The sequence below is a fragment of the Colossoma macropomum genome, unplaced genomic scaffold (genome assembly GCF_904425465.1).
Source record: "Colossoma macropomum unplaced genomic scaffold, Colossoma_macropomum, whole genome shotgun sequence".
In the NCBI taxonomy this organism is placed as follows: Eukaryota; Metazoa; Chordata; class Actinopteri; order Characiformes; family Serrasalmidae; genus Colossoma; species Colossoma macropomum.
The window spans coordinates 39328084-39346403 of NW_023494787.1; the positions used below are offsets into that span (position 1 = coordinate 39328084).

Here is an 18320-nt window from a genome sequence, read left to right on the forward strand (position 1 = left end):
TGTCTACTGCAAATGTATGAACACACACTGTATTGATGTATATCAGATCTGGCTGACATCACATTTGTTTAATAAGGTCAGTTTCGACGTTGAACCGATCCAGAGGGTCGGATTGGCGCTTCACTAGTCACGTGACTGTCAGATCAAAGATCACAGCTAATTCTCAAATTCTCAGCATCATGACGAGGAAGACATTCAAACTTCAGTTGCAAAGCTCTACATTAGAAGTTGTAAAAGCTTTTATGATTTTAAACTTGTTGTCATAATTTGGTATTTACAAAATAAAAAACAAACAGTATTTTCATGAGAAATTACCGATTTCCCCCAAGATGATCAAATACATATTATAAATTAATAATTTGTTTTTTAAATATGTATTCCCACTACATATATTATGAAAAAAGTGTCTATCCCTTATAGGAACCTTTCAGGAATCTGCTTCTTTAGAGCATTGATTTGTCATTATGGCCACACTTAGTATCATTTCAACTGCTCTACATATTAAGCTATATATCACTAAAATTACAGTGAACTTATGCAAGTTGTCAATAGAAAAGTGAATGGACTACACAGTGCACAGCAATATGAACAAATCAGTCACTTAATGTCAACAGTAAAAAACAGTTTCAGACAGTTTAACTGAAAACAATTATTCAACAAAAATGAAACTTAGATGAACAAAAGCAATACTTTACAGTTCAACAACACCTCAAATCAACTTCTGCCGTGTTCCACTTTGACAGTAAACAAGTCATTCCATACATTTTACCTGGGTTGACAAATAAAAACATGCTCTTGGGTTCTTATCACTGTATCACAGTGTATTTACAGGAGTTAATATTTAATAGAGAATTGCTTCTTTTTTGCAGACGGTGGTTAAAACTGCTAACATATGCAAAGATCTTCACATTCCTTTCCCTGAAGTTGTTGTACCAGGTGAAGATGTGGAACCACAGGACTTCTATGTGTTTAGAGGATACAGCAAAGCTCCAACTGTGATTCACATCCCTCTTTTCAATGCCGTTAACTGCAAAGGTAACTCCAGGTTACTGAAAATAAACATTCTTGTATATAATTGTTTTTGCTGTAATGTTAGTATCCTGCACTCAGTGGTGAACTGTGACTGTTAGAGCTAGGCCTTCAATTTGGCCAAAACATGAGGAAAACATCTACCTAACTATGCAATGCTATGCTAACTTCTGCTAGAGGCCCCATAGGATTCTAGCAGTTTGTTAGTGCTAAGCTAACAGTGATTCACATGAACACTTTCTGATGAGGCTGAAGTTAGCTTCTTGTTTTAGGCACCATCATGTAACTGCTACAGCGTTTAAAGTGGGATGGAATATTTAAAACAACACATTCTAGATTAAACACAGACATGTGAAGTGTCTATAAGAAATTCCATGTTTTACTTGAAGGTTGTGATAGACATGATACCAAGATAGACATATACTTTACCTTTAGCAGTTTCACAGTGACTTTTTCAGTTTTCCATCTCTAACAATGCATTGATTAGGCTACCACTTGTATTCAGTCAGTGACGTGTCTAAGATGTCCAGAAGCTTAGAGTGATGTTTTTTTTCTCACAAATTGTTCCACCCATTGGAAGTCAAAACATGATTGGTTGATTCCTCTGCCACTTCCTATTATGGTGATGGTTAACCTAATGCGTTAGAACTTCTTTTCAGCTCTTGAAGTCCTAACCAAATTCAAATTCAAAGACATAGGAGTCTGGTCTTGTATGACTGGAAATAACTGCCTGGGGGTGTTGCCAAGATGGGTGTTGAGTTATATCAAAGTGATTATAGGAAAGTCTGTTAACTCAACACCCATCTTGGCAACACCCCCAGGCAGTTATTTCCAGTCATACAAGACCAGACTCCTATGTCTTTGAATTTTGAAAGACCTATAAAACTAAAATTAAAAGTTATGTTTCAAAAACATATTTAAAATCACTGATAAAATCTGACAAAAAGATATGAACAGTTTGTAGCATTTGGCTCAAATAATGCTCAAAAAACACAGTTTTTCAGCTTGTTCTGACTACTGCGCATGTGTATATTTCCACAACAAGAGGGAGCTCTTCCTGCTTTCAACTTTACCAGCAAGCTAACTGGCTCGTTTTATTGAAGGGTGGGATTTTTTTCTATAAGAAGATGCCGTGATGAGTGTTACGAGCTTTTCCATTCATGTAAAAACTAGTGACCTGTCTCCACCTTTATAACATCTCTGGCTATTTCTGCCACAGAGAAAAAACAATTCCTGATTGGCCAATTTTTTGCTCACCATATCAAGAATTTAACCCTTTTGTTTCTAGCCTATAGTTGACAATAAAAGGAGCAGTATTCTAATACATGCAGAGTTTAAATACAAGCATAATTCTATTGAATAAAAATGAACTAAAAATGACTCACATGCACTTTTTAGTTCTCAGAAATCATTAGGCTTTCTCTGACAGTCTAGAAAGGCCTGAGGGTTCCCCACTGACTGGACTGTATATATTGTGAAGTAAAGGAAATGTAGCAATGCTCTAAGCAGTGAATGTCTGTTTCCACAGGAGAAGTTGAGAAATGGAAGAAAAGATATCAGACTTTTCAAATGAGCTACACTCGTGAAATGATCACAGCTCTTCTGGAGAAAGCTGCTGAAAACATCAAGAACAACAAGGAGAAACTGCTCAAGGAGATTGAAAACATCATTTAAGAGAAGAAAACTTCCAAACTTGGAAATATGTGAAAAGTGAAGTAAAACACATCAATATAAATACTTCCAAACAATAAGATAAATATCAGTCTTTTTGGATCTGGGTAGTTAGTTCATTCAGTCATGCTTTATTTTGATAGTCTGCTATAGATGATTTACAGTTACTGAATTATTAACACACTTTTTTGGTGGCACTCAGTTGATTAGTAACAACATTATGGTTAGGGTTAGGTTTAGGAGTAAGTGTAGGTTTTGTGTTGAAGTTAAGGTTAGGGTTAGTTTTAAAAGAAACTACCACACTCACCCTCAAGTTCAGTTGCATTTAATAGATATTTAGTTAAATATTAACTAAAGACACACTGAGTATCTACAAAGCGTCTACAGTGGACTCTCAAAATGAAGTGGTACTGTTCTTTTCATGTGTCAGAAACACAATAAATAATCAAGTAGTAGTTAGTTTCGTGGAGTACTGTCTATCAGCTTTAGGTGGATTTGTCTATTATTTTGAAATTATAACTGTTTTTTTCTGAAAGAATCTGAAGTGATTGTTTTTTTTTCTTTTTTACATTCATGACTGTCCCTTTTGTTGTCTCATTAAAGTTTATAAACATACATTATTTATAAATGATTGGCTTATATCTGCTTCAAAAGAGTGAACATGTTCTTAGTTTTTATATGCATAGTTCTGTGTTTTTACTGTAAGTACTACACAACATGTAAAAATTCCATATTAAAAATGAGTTGCAGTCGACAAGTCTTTTTAAAATGCATAATCAGTGTAATCAAAGTTTATTATGAAGTAATGTAAAATTGTAGTATGTAGTATTTTGCAGCCCTGCACAAGTCCTGTAGTCAAAAGCCTAATGTCTATACTTCCATCTAGTGTTCGAATGAGGAACTACAGGGTCCTGTGGCTAAGGAGCAGCTCACAGGGCTGCAGCAATCCTTAACTGAAATGTGGCTCATTTTTTTTTATCACAGCAGGTTACACAAGTCCTATGCAGCATTACAATGGCAGCACAGCAACTGCAGGGTTGGGCAAATTAATGTTTTTTTTTTTGTTTTTTTTTTCCAATCGAGACAAAACAATAGCAAGAATATGCCCACATTAACAAGAGCACAGGTTAACATACACCAATCAACTATATCATTAAAAACACTGCTGTGTTTCTACACTCATTGTTTATTTTATTGGCTTCACTTACCACATAGGTGCACATTGTAGTGCTACAATTACAGACTGTAGTCCATCTGTTTCTTTCTGCATATTGTTAGCCCCCTTTTACCCTGTTCTTTAACGGCCAGGACCCCCACAGAGCAGTTATTATTTGGGTAGTGGATCATTCTCAGCACTGCAGTAACACTGATGTGGTATTGCATGTGTTAGTGTTTGTTGTGCTGGTGTGAATGGATTAGACACAGCAGTGCTGCTGGAGTTTTTAAACACTTCAGAGTCACTGTTGGACTGAGCATAGTCCACCAACCAAAACATCCAGCCAGCAAGCAGCATCCTGTAACCACTGATGAAGGCCTAGAGGATGACCAACACAAACTGTGCAGCAGCAGATGAGCTACTGTCTTTGACGTTACATCTACAAGGTGGACCAACAAGATAGGAGTATTTAATAGAGTGGACAATGACTGAACAATGTTTAAAAACTCCAGCAGCACTGCTGTGTCTGATTCACTCATATTAGTGCAATACACACTAACATGCCATCACCACATGTGTCACTGCAGTGCTGGGAATGATCCACCGGGCTATTATATGCCCAGAATATTGGGGCATTATTATTGACAAAGCACACCTATGTGGTAAGTGGAGCTGATAAAATGGACAATGAGTGTAGATACACAGAGGTGGTCTAATGACATGGCCCATCAGTGTAAACCCAACGACCAATGCAACACTTCTCAATAAATCATGAATCCGCTCTTCACAAGCAACACATTTACTACAATGAAGTCAACATAAATTACAATCAGACAGCTGAAATGTACATAAAGACAGAACACAACAACCACCGTAGAACCAAAACCATCAAGTAATATTCACTTGGGGACAATAGACACCATTTGATTTTAGCTTTTCTTACATTATACAAGTATTGAGTTGTGGAATACAGGGTCATATTCAGGGTTCATATAAAGGAAGAAATAGAAGTAGTAGGAAGAACTAAAACAATACATACATACATCATCTAAACCGCTTATCCTTCTGGGTCGCGGTGGGGTGCTGGAGCCTATCCCAGCTGTCATTGGGCGGAAGGCAGGATACACCCTGGACAGGTCGCCAGTCCATCGCAGGGCAGAACTAAAACAATATTATTCTTTATTATTATTAACACACATGCAAGGTTAACGCAATTAAGTATTAACTATATAGTACATGAAAATCCAAGTTACTAAAAGTGACACAAAAAAGGTATGCTCATACTCAATTGCCACTGATTAGCATCAATAAATGTGTAATAACATGTTAATAAAATGGGAGTTCAACTGAACTCAGCTCACTTGGTCTTCGTAGCATTCACAGATAAAAAATAAAATAAAAAATGCCCATTTAACTAAATATTTCACTTTTCTGCATGTAAAAATGTTATAAAAATGTTCTTTCATTATAATATTTAAAAATCATGTCATTTGTTGTAAACTATGCATGACTTTATAACAGCTTTATCAATCTTGATACAAACATGATAACAGGCTGGCTAACTACACTTTCTTGTGGATATCGATTATGTTACAAACATGAAAAATGCTTAGCACAAGGCAGCATGTGTAGAATCACCAGGCTTCACAAACAGTCAGTTATTCACTATCATCCACAATTTACTATATAAAAATGCACTCAAACTCCAGGGCTAACAAACAAGGACTACAATAGATTTTAAGGTACATACCTCACTAGAAAGTGAAGTCATGACAATCCTTGGTAATGCTGGCAAACTCTCCACTGGGCACCATCGACTCTACAAGCGTGCAGTCCAGTGTTGATATACTTTACTTACTTAACAGCTAGAGGTTTGTGTGTGCATATTTAAGCAATAACCAGAGTGAATTAGATACTTTTCTGAGTATTTTTATTTGTGTATTACACATCATTACAAACCTCCACTCGCTTTAGATTTGTGTCATTAAGGTGTCTGAGCAGTCTCACATGTCCCTGCTATCCACTGCATGAGAAGCTGATCAGGAAAACAGCAGGATGACTGTGTCCAGTTTATATAGACTGTCAATGAGTGGATCCAAAGAGACCTCTTTTGTTCTTTCCCTATGTGACAATAGCAATGATAAAACAAAAAGTGCAGCTTAAAGATGTGGACTGGACTATCTGTATTAAGGTTTTTAGTACCATCATGGTGCGTGTGATGACAAAAAGATGAAAACAAAAAAGTGTAAAATAAAAAAAGTTGAAGTAAGAGCAGGAATCATGGGTCAATAGACTGTATGTACAACAACCCCATTTCCAAAAAAGTTGGGATGCTGTGCAAAATGTAAATAGAAACAAAATGCAATGATGTGCAAATCATTTAAACCCTATTCATTGAAAATAGTACAAAGACAACATATCAAAAGTTGAAACTGAGAAATTTTATTGTTTTTGAAAAATATATGCCCATTTTGAATTTGATAGAAGCAACATGTTCCAAAAAAGTTGGGATGGATGAGCAAATAGTGCAACAATTCAAGATTAACATTTCTCAACGTAAAATAGCAAAGAACTTTTTTGCAGACTTTTTGAATCTGGATAAATCTCTGTATGCAAGGGACAAGGCCAGAAACCAGTATTTGCTGGCTATGATCTTTGGGCCCTCAGGCGGCACTGCATTAAAAACAGACATGATTCTGTAGTGGAAATCACTGCATTGGCTCATAAACACTTCTGAAAAACACTGTCTGTGAAAACAGTTGCTGCATCCACAAATGTAAGTTAAAACTCTAAAACACAAAGAAGAAACCATATATTAACAGGATCCAGAAACACCGCCGCCTTCTCTGGGCCCAGGCTCATTTAAAATGGACTGAAGTGAAGTGGAAAAGTGTCCTGTGGTCCGACAAATCAAAATTTGAAATTCTTTTTGGAAATCATGGACACTGTGTCCTCTGGGCTAAAGGCCACTCAGCTTGTTATCAGTGCACAGTTCAAAAGCCAGGATTCGTGATGGTATAGGGGTGCATTAGTGCGCATGGCATGGGTGACGTGCACATCTGTGAAGGCACCATTCTTGCTGAACGATATATACGTTTTAACATATGCTGCCATCCAGATGATGTCTTTTTCAGGGAAGACCTTGATTATTTCAGCAAAACAATGCCAAACCACATTCTGCATGTATTACAACAGCATTGCTCCACATTAAAAGAGTCCAGGTGCTAAACTTACATGCCTGCAGTCCAGATTTGTCACCCACTGATAACGTTCCGCATTATGAAATGAAAAATACAACAAAGGAGACCCTGAACTGTTGAGCAGCTGAAATCCAATATTAAGCAAGAATGGGAAAACATTTTACTTAGAAAAACTAAAGCAATTGGTCTCCTCAGTTCCCAAATGCTTACAGAGAGTTGTTAAAAGAAGAGGTGATGCAGCACAGTGGTAAACATGCCCCTGTCGTAACTTTTTTGGAACCTATTGTTGGCATCAAATTCAAAATGGGCATATATTTTTCAAAAACAATAAAATTTCTCAGTTTCAACGTTTTTATTTACATTTTGCACAGCGTCCCACCTTTTTTGGAAATGGGGTTGTAAATAATATTATAATGATATTGTATTATAATTGTTATGGATCATCAGTTACTGACATATTTTAGTAAATTAATCAAGAAGTCAAGAAAAATGTCAGTGTGACGTGTGAAGATGAAAATGAGAGAGAGAGAGAGTGAGAGAGAGAGAGGAAAAGCAAAAGCACAGCAGTGTTATGTTTGGTCTAACCAGCAGCACGACTTCATAAACTTCAACGCAGAGTCTTCCCAACCTCTTCGTTCTCTCGACATTGCTATCTTTCACCAACCGAACTAACCTACAGCTCTGAGACTTGGTAAGACCACAACATAAGAAAAGTTCATTTTTACTGCATTTTTGAATAACTGATAAATGATTATTAAAACCACAATGGCTCATCAGATCAACCTAAAAAATTACTTCATTTAGTAATAAGCAATTGAACTAGTTTTATTCAACTCAACAAAAATATATGTATTCAAAGAATCATTCATTCACAGTATTTATTTAGGTTGAATAAAACTAGTTCATTTACTTGTTATCACATGAAGTAATTTTTTAAGCTGAATTGACAAGACATTTTTTACAGTGCAGATAATGAAGTCATTTTTTTAGCTTGATCTGATGAGATGTTTTTTTTACAGTGAGGCAGCTTTGAAACCACAACATTAAAAAAAATTGTACTGCAGGTGGTAATAAATGAACTCATTTACTGGCAAGTACATTGACTAGTTTTATTCAACCTAACGATTCTTTCAATGTAATTTTTTGATTTGAATAAAACTAATTCAATTGCTTGTTACTACATGAAGTAGTTTTTTAGATTGAATTGATGAGCCTGTTTTACTGTGCACTCAGTTATACACATTTGTTGAGTAACTGTGATGAGGGAGAAACAATTTAAACTAACAGCAGTGCAGTTTCATTTTTTGAATGTGTTGGTTTTAAAGCTGCCATGGCAAGATACCAAATTGCAACAAGTTGTTTCAACTCAAAACTTCCATTTGAGTGAATAAAATCATCAAAAAAGGTTCCGGAAATTGTTGCCATATTTGCACAGTGTGAAACTAAGTAAGCTGTGTTGTTTAAGTAAAATACAGTGACATTTTTGTTTTGTTAACATGATCTTGTTGGGTAAAACTGACTTCTTTCCAAATGGCCCCTGGCTGTTTGCGTTTTGTATGTTTCTTTCAGACTAACTTTCCTCAGGCGTATAAGCTTTTCACAACTGCATAATCATTTTGAAACAGTCATTAAATATATTAAATAAGAAGTAGCAACCATAGAATGAAATGTATTAACAACAAGTTCTGTTTATTTTTGTTCTGGTTCTATGCCATTAGGTGAAGTTCCTTTGTTTATCTTTGTTCTACAGTAACAGAACAAAGAGCTAACAGTGTTTTGAATGATTATTGTGCTGTAAAAAATGACTTTTGCCATTGTTTGTAATCCAAACTAGCCTTGTTTTGCATTATTATAGTTCTGTGTGGCTACAAATTAGTGAATATGAGCTTAAAGCTAATGCAGTATCATTCACAAGCTAATCTTGTGTTACAGTGTGCTAAGAACGTACTTGCCCACAAGTACTCGGGATATGCAAATAAATTTCTAACTGGAAACTGACATAAATTTTGTTGGCATTTTGAACCAAAAATGGGTCTCTAAATCAAAACGCTGACTATTAACTTAGCAGGACGTTCTCTAACGGCTATGCTTCCACATGACCGAAATGTTCCCATAGAGCAGGGATACTACAGAACTGATGTAATAATCAGCACTTTACCTATAGACTGTATCATAGATACAGTCTCTTATCACTTCTGCTATGAGGCTGTTTCATTTTTATGGGAAGTGCTATTACCCATAAAAGATTTTAGCCCTAAAATGGTGACATATGTCTGGTTACACGCTGCTAAACCAGAACTTCATTTGTACTAACATTCACTGTAGCATCACTGTATAGCAGAACACCTGTATCACCTTCAGAAATTATATATCCTCTCCATGCTATAACAGCAGACACTAATTGGATGAGGAATCCAAACACATTGTTCTGAAAACAAAGTCTACCATGAAAGATTGAATAGCATCCACAACGTTCTGTCAACTTTGGGGACAGGTGCCCTCAAACTTTGAGTCCATCTTAGTGCACACAAAATAAGGGACAACTCCACTTTGTGATCATAACTGCTTCTCATAACATTTTAGTTCATTATGTCTTGGTGACATCAAGGATGAATGCTCCAACATAATACACCAGATGTCCATCATTCCAGCAGTGTTTCTTGATCAGGTCACATGGTCAAATGGGCCTTTGAAAAAACCAGCAATCCTTGGTCCATCCACTTTAGCATCCTGAGTTCCTCACATACTGACTTATTTTTCCTGGAAACACACACACAAACAAGCAAACAGCAGTAGCAGCAGTATCTGACCGCGGTCACAAAGACAAATTAAATCATTCTGGGCTTCATGCAACACATTTCATGTGGGACACTGATCTTTCTTTGCCTAAACCACCGGTCCTATAGACGTGAGGAGAGCTATTCGCACATTTGGGGTAAAGGATAAATTAGGTGTCTTCACCCTGGGTTTAGCCCCTGCAGTGTAAATGCCAGCAGTTCTGCTCAGGGCTCTTTTTGCTAATAATCCAAATTAACCACACTTTGCAATTTAAAGCATAGCCAAATTTTTATCCTTGGCATAATACTGCTACTAAAACAACTTAGAACAGCCTTTCCCATTTGGCCTCCAATGGAACAGCTGTGTGATTCTTGATGACCCACCTTGGGGTTTCAGTCACACTTCCAATGGTGTGTCACCCCCTCCTTATAATAACCCTGAAATAAACTGCATGCTTTTTCCTTCTAACAGCTTCCAAACATGCTGGAAGTTCACACTCTGACGTGATACAAGAAATTGCCCTGAAACATCGGATCCAGCTAAATGCAGCCAAATCATGGACTAAATCATCTCAGACGTTTAAACTGAGATAATCCAGGAGACAACTTTACAGCCATTGAGACTCTTTGCTGAGCCACCAGTAACTAAATCAAATCTGGATTTTCTATTGAAACTTCCCAAATACCCAAAGCAATGTGGTATTTTAGCTTTACACAATCATAACATTATTGAACAATCTCATCTTCAGAATTAGACATTACAGTCCTTGTTAATGATAAGGATTGGAGATCTAAACTCTTTTGAAGGCATTTATAAAACTTTAGAAACTGTGGGAGTAGAGCCAATTGCCACTTCTTTGGGATTTAATCACACCTACATGTGCTCAACCAGTAGCATGACCATGGTGCTGCAGAAATAAAATCATAAAACCCAAAAGCTCACAAAAGCTTACACAGAATTTGAACCTCACACATTTGGGTAAACAGGAAAAAAACCTGCACATTTAATTCTGGAACATTGTCCCACAGAATTTAAATATAAACTGACTTGGTCTGAGTTTTCCCAATACTCACTTTACTCTTTGCCTCAAACTTTTTCTTTTTGCATACGCAAGGACCCATTTGACTGCAACAGCGGCATGCATTCCCATGTGTTCCCTGGCTTTGCAGACTCCCTGTTCCATGGGACACATTCTGTAACACAGCAGTTATGGGCAGCTGGGACACTTCAGCTTGTGAAGTCTCACTATCAGCTCTTTGAGCAACACAAACTTTACTGCTCATCATATCCTCAACAGATACACAATCAGAATAGCCCTCATGCAGTAAAACTTTTTCAGTAATGAGCTGAGTTTACTGACTTTCTGGATCATTCTGAATGCCAGGTTTGAACTCTTCTGCCAAGCAATCTGCTTGCTCTGGGCTCAGAGGCTTATGCTTCAACCTTTCTCCTTTGACTACTACTGTAGCTGTTTCTATGCCAGTTGGAGTTGGATAAAGACCACTGTCTCTCTCTCTCTCTCTCACACACACACACAGACACATATATACTGTATCATCAATATTTGTTTATCAGTGAAGCACAGATTTATGTATTTATGAATGCTGAAAGCAGAAATGTTTACTCTGAGAGAGGTGTTTCATGAGATGATTCTAATTGATTGTGCTACATCCAGCACTTAGCTCTAGAAGTACATGAAAAAAATTATATTTGCCCTGACATTGTCTCTTAAATCATTTATTATTTTCAACAGCAAACAATTTTATAATGTCAATAACATACATAAATATCAGAGATTTCTTTCTAAGATGGATGCTGGAATTCAACAGGTAAATAGAAGTAGGCTCTTGACTTTCCAAAGCAAAAAAGGAAAAATAACAAATAAAAATAACATAATAGTTTGAAGAAGTTACAAATCTCTGAAGCAGTTTCAGTAAAGAGAAGATGTTCTGTTTGAATGGAGCCAGGTTTCAATCTTCTGGAAATTTCGGTAACACTTTCTATGAATGTCACATTTGTAAGCATCTATAAACACATTTATAACATGTTATAATGCCTTCATACGGCATTATAAACATGATTATAAATATTTATAAAAATGAATTACACTGGATTACACTTTATAGCCATGTTTTTTATACATTATGAATTGTTAACATAATGCATTATAAGTAGTGTTGATAACATGTTATACTGTCAGTGCCAAAGAAGTCCCAGAAGTCCCAGCTTGGAGACTGCAAAGTAAAGACAAATACCAAGCTAACGGTGGTGTACATTACCTTTCCCACATTGGGTAAAACACTGATGGCAGCACTAGTTTAAACTCTGACATTTGAAGCCTGTAATGTGCTTTATTATGAATGTTTTACTGTTTCAGTAAATACTTCAACTTGAAGCCTCACTCTTAACACTGGTGGAGGCTTTAGTACAGTATGCTTCACTTTACTTAGAGAGGACAAATACTACTTATGAGCTCTTATAATTTGTTATGAACAGTACTTATAATGTATTATGTTAACAATTCATAATGCATAATAAGCATGGCTATAACATGTAATGCATTTTTATAAATATTTATAGCCATGTTTATGATGCCTTATGCATGCATTATAACATGTTATGAATGTGTTTATAGATGCTTACAAAGGTGACATTCATAGAAAGTGTTACCGAAATTTCTTCTCAAGATCATTCTGTGGACTTTGATGCTTAACACTGATATCAACACTAATCAAGTCTGGCAGTGTTTTAGCTCTGACTTTAAAATATCACACTATGACAGTTAAAAGAGAATAGGCCATCATTGTTATCATACCAGTTTCTCAACTAACAGTTTATTGCCAAAAGTCTGCTCTGCTGAAAGTTTCACTTCTTCACCTGTGCACTGTAAAAAGTGGCTCGTCACATCTACCTAAAAATTACCTCATGTGGTAACAAGGAAATCAACTAGTTTTATTCAACCTAAATCAATACTTTGAATGAATGATACTTTCAATCAATAATCAGTAATGTTTTGAGTTAAATAAAACTAGTTACACAGTTAACAGTTGCTTGTTACCATATGAAGTATTTTTTTGTGGTGGAACTGACAAACTGTTTTTTTTTTCAGTTCACCATAAAAACAGAACACAAATTTCTTGTGCTGCTGAATTACTACACTGTATGACATCAGCATTGAAGATTGTTGTAATTGTTCTTTTTTCAAAATGATGTTTCTCACATTTACTCTTTTCATCCCTTTCCTTTCAGAGATGGGCCAGACCAGCAGTAGTCAAAGGTATTTGTTTCCCTTTTTAAAAACGATTTTACAGCTAATTCTTTTCACTGTTTGGTGCGATGCACATACTTGAAATGTATTTGTGCACAATACTGTCTACCCTTTTACAATGACCACAGCTAGGTCCAGTCTTCCAGTTAATCTCAGCTCTACTAAGTCAAGCTAGTCAGCGATTTTACTGATGATTTACTGATTACTTTTTGCATGAATTAAATAAAATGTTTAAAAAAATGTTTATCTGTTTATTACTTTTACTACACACTTCTACCACTGAAACCATTCCTGTGTAGTGTGTGTGGCAGTGATGTGAGAATTGGTCACTCTCTGAGTGAAGCTGAGAGGCAGCATTTGGCCAGAAGGAGAGAAACTGTTCTGCAGTGCCTGAAGCAGCATGGCATAACCTGCACTGAGGTAAAACACATTCCTCAATATATAAGCTTTAGGGCCAGATTTACTAATGAGCATGCAAACTTCATCTTACTGTAGTCATTGCAAGTTAAATTAATCCCTTCCGTAATCCAATATCTAATCAAAGTCAAATCCCTGATGGAAATTAAGTTTAAAAAGCCTAAAAAAGCCAGCTGTTCGCACATTGCTATGGTTGCAAGTCTTGACCAGGAAGACATTTTTAGTATTTATAGCTTTTTTGTTTGATGGTTTGGTTAATCACCAAGTCACAAACATGTAGGATTATTGAGAAAGTGTAGTTGTAGTTGCCAGCACTTTAATTAACCCCTTAACAGGCCATGGGCCCGAAATTTACTTACACACTTCTATAACTTAAGATTAGCTCAACTGGTACGCACTGAAGACCCTGTAGTTAATGAATAATAAGCATTTGTATGTATTATGACTGGAATGTTTCACTGATAAGTTAATTAGTATTATCATTATTTGAATAAAAAGTTTGATAATATTACAAATTGCCCTTTTGTAATACCTCAGCCTCCACCCACGACAAAGCCTATGCATGTCACTGGTGGAGACACTAACATACAGAGCCACTCACAGCCCAGTTCAAACAGCTGTTGACAAAAGAAAATGGAGAAAGAGGAAATTCTCTCTTGAGAGCTGGAAGTTCTGATTGAGGATTCGAGCCTTAGCTGCTAAAAGACAAGCAGTTCCTGGTAACACTTTCTATGAATGTCACCTTTGTAAGCATCTATAAACACATTCATAACATGTTATAATGCATTCATAAGACATTATAAACATAGCTATAAATATTTATAAAAATGCATTATACATTATAGCCATGTTTATTATGCATTATGAATTGTTAACATAAAACATTATAAGTACTGATCATAACAAATTATAAGAGCTCATAAGTCGTATTTGTCCACTCTAAGTAAAGTGAAGCGTACTGTACTAAAGCCTCCTCCATTGTTAAGAGTGAGGCTTCAAGTTGAAGTATTTACTGAAGGATTTACTGAAACAGTAAAACATACACAATAAAGCAAATTACAGGCTTCAAATGTCAGAGTTTAAACTAGTGCTGCCGTCAGTGTTTTACACAATGTGGGAAAGGTAATGTACACCACCATTAGCTTGGTATTTGTCTTTACTTTACGCTCTCCAAGCTGGGACTGACTTCTTTTGCACTGACAATATAACGTTATTAACACTACTTATAATGCATTATATTAACAATTCATAATGTATAATAAACATGGCTATAAAGTGTAATTCAGTGTAATTCATTTTTATAAATACTTATAACCATGTTTATAATGCCTTATGAATACATTATAACATGTTATAAATGTGTTTATAGATGCTTACAAAGGTGACATTCATAGAAAATGTTACCCAGTTCCTTTAAAAGTTTAGAATGTTTTTCTTTCTCCTGAGTTACAGTCATGGAGATATGAAGCTTTTGTCTGACTGTGATGAAATGAAGTTCCTGAAATCCTGGCAGCAATTGCTTGTGCTTCTTTTTGGCATTAAAAACCATAAAGTAAATTGCTCCAGGCTGTTAATTTGAATGTCTCAGGTGCGGTAAAACCTGAAACTTAGTGATGACATTGTGTGCACAGGCAAAGAGGCTTCATTGTGCTTCTCTGGTTGCAAATTTCAATAAGTCCTGTTTTTATTTAGTAAATCTGGCCCTTAGTTAGAATACTGAACTACAACAAACACTACTACATTACACACTGCAGTATATTATTATAGTATCACTATTCTCATAGATAATTTCTCATTAAATAATAATAGTAATAATAATCTATATTTATATAGCACTTTTCATGCCAGTTGCAGCTCAAAATGCTTTGCAATTACTCAAAAATAAATGTATTATGAACGACTGCATTATTTTATGCATCTAGCAACATTTCATCCTTCATCATGTTTTAGTGATGAGCAGTAGAAGCACTACAGTTGTTTTTTTTTGTTTTTTTTTTTTAAGTATTTAAGATTTGTGTTTCAATGATGTAGGATGAGATGCCTAACATTGCAGTGCTGGGCTCTGGTGGAGGTTTGAGAGCTATGGTTGGATTGCTGGGGTCACTGTGTCAGCTGAAAGAAGAGGGACTGCTGGACTGCATCATGTACCTGAGTGGAGTTTCAGGATCTACCTGGTACTGATCCAGAACTTACCAGATATTTCATTTACTTATTTAATTACTTATTTAGACTATTATCACCTAATGTTAACATTTCATAAAAAACAAACAAACAAACAAACAAAAACCTCAAATGAGCGATTAACAGCTGGCAGAGATGTATACATAAAAATCATACCCATGCAGACGAGCTAATAAACTAATACAAATTTTCTACACAGTACATGAAGTTTTTTTCAGTGGATGGTGTGCATCATGTTCAGGGTTATAGCCAGAACTTTCACAATGGGGTGGCCAGATTAGACCTAGTGAATTCATTGGGGTGACAAAGAAAAAATGGTCACACTCAACAGACTCACAGTAACATATCAAAAAACATAATGATTAGCAGCAGTGAAGCATCTAAATATATTTAGTAGCTTTGTAAGAAACTTTTAATTAACCAAGTAAATAAAATTTATTTATAGTCTGCTGAATCAGCTGTTTTTCATTTTATTCAGAGTGTCCAAGTTCATATTCGTAGATGTTAACCTGAGTTACTAAACATATATAAGTATAATGTAATATAAGTATAAGAAGAAGTATAAATTTTCAAAATATGTCAAATTTAAACACAATTACCACTGAAAAAAAACTGAACTGAGGAACTAAGAAAACATTTGAATCAAGTAAATTAACTGCATCACTTTTTTCCAGTGCATTACATTATATTTTAAGTAGCTGGAGTTAGGCTGTCATTATTATAATTCATGAGTCTGTTGATAAAGCAGCCACACAGTAAAGTATAAGGTAACATTATGAGCACACATCCTTTGGCTGGGTGTCAGACTTACATACGTTGAGCAAAAAACATTTCGCCTCTATACTTGATTCATGTCAGATGTTTCTAGCCTGAACACACACAAAAAAGCAGAAAATGATTTGTGCTCAGTATATTGGTGAAAATCTTCATGTCATCCATGTCCTGTAATCCCCAATGAGCAAAACAACAATAACAAAAGTTCTGTACCATATCGATATCTATGTTAATTTTGTTTTGCCAATATATTAAACCAATGTTTGCTGCCACATTAAACAAAATGAAGAGAGTAGTTTTCATAGCAAGCTGTACTGATTATTGAGTGCAGTGAGATCAGTTGATTATAGCTGATTAGTAACTGCCCTGATGACAGTTTTCCTCCGTAAGTGTAACTGTTCGCACAGGGCAGGTAGAACATCTTTTCTCCAATGACTGCTACTTTATTGAAGATTGCTGACTGTCTCACTGTGCATAACTGTTGGTCAGTTGGCTAGACCCCTGATCATCCTAGTTTGTCAAGGAAATATTGAGAACAGAAAACTATTTTCATTGTTTTTTATTTCCTGGACCTGGAGGGGTGATTGGGAAGAACGGCCTGCCTGATCAAAACTCGAATGGTGAACTGTTATTGGACTTCTGTGCTAGGCATGGATTGTCCATAACGAACACCAAGTATAAATGTATGGATGTTCACAAGTGTACATGGTACCAGAGCTCCTTGGGCCAAAGGTCAATGGTCAATTTTCTAAATTTTAATTCATAATGATGGAACGTAAAAGACGCAACTTGGACGTGTGGAAGTGCAGAGCCTGGACAGTCTGTGGCGGCACATAACAAAGACACAAACTGAATGAGCGAGAAATCCAACTGGCACCCTCTGCATTAAAAGTTAGGTCAGGAGTCACAACCCAAATGTTAAGAAGAGCCACAGTCCCTTCAACAAAAATCAAACCACTTTGGGAGCCACAACATTTAATGTCCAATATGTCTCAGTATGTGCTAGTGTCCTAGTACAGGCTAAAAAATATAAACAAAAACACAGACTTGCTTTGCTCTGCTTTAAGCTATAGCTCAGCTATAGCTGCTTTCCTCTCATCTCTGGCAGGACACTTTTCCTCAAAAGTAGAACAGTTTCTTGAAAAATGTCTGTCAACGTTCGACTTTTTTAAGGGGCTAAAGTCAGCTTCTTGTTCGAATTTTCCCGTTCCACCTTAAATGGTGCCCAAAACGCCAGAATGTAACTTCTGCACCATTTAAGGTGGAAAGGGAAAATTTGAAAGCGAAGCTGACTTCAGCTTTGCAACTTTTTACTGTTTGACAGTTTCTTGTTGCAGATTAAATGTACCAGGAAATCAGCTGCAGTGTTTATAAATGCAAATAAGTCCATTTGTCTCCAAATGTAAATTAAATCTTTATCTTTGCCTTTTTTATTAGCTACTAAGTTAGCTAGGTGAGATTGTCTGCATTGCTATGTGACCTGCAGGCAGTAAAAGAGCCGTTTTTTGCCGATCCCTGAGCTAGCATATGGAAGTACTTTGATTTCTGTGAAGTTGAAGGGAAAAGGGACCTGGACAAGAGCCACACTATATGCAAGTTGTGTCACACTGAACTAAAATAGTTTGGGGACAATAACCATGAGAAACCATATTACACGTTTCCACCCATTTTCCACCCAGTTGTAGTTGCTGCCAACCAGAAGACCATCGAGCAAGCAATGTCAAAGCTTCCACTCAACTCAGAAAGGGCGAAGCAAATTACAAAGTCTATTGACCCCACTGATGCTGCTGCTGCTGCTGCTAACTAACTAAACTATTCAAATGTAACGGGTTTTGCAATTTTTAAT

At 36.1% G+C, this 18320-nt stretch overlaps 1 protein-coding gene across 2 annotated transcripts in view; it reads left to right on the top strand.

Annotated features, from left to right (window-relative positions):
* Positions 1–18320, top strand: part of LOC118806033 (cytosolic phospholipase A2 gamma-like) — a 50281-nt gene that overhangs the window by 14790 nt on the left and 17171 nt on the right. For both annotated transcript variants that reach the window (XM_036567294.1, XM_036567295.1), the window contains exons 9-11: positions 13084–13111; positions 13402–13522; positions 15551–15693. In XM_036567294.1, coding sequence (XP_036423187.1) covers positions 13084–13111; positions 13402–13522; positions 15551–15693 — 292 coding nt within the window. The remainder of the gene's footprint in view (positions 1–13083; positions 13112–13401; positions 13523–15550; positions 15694–18320) is intronic.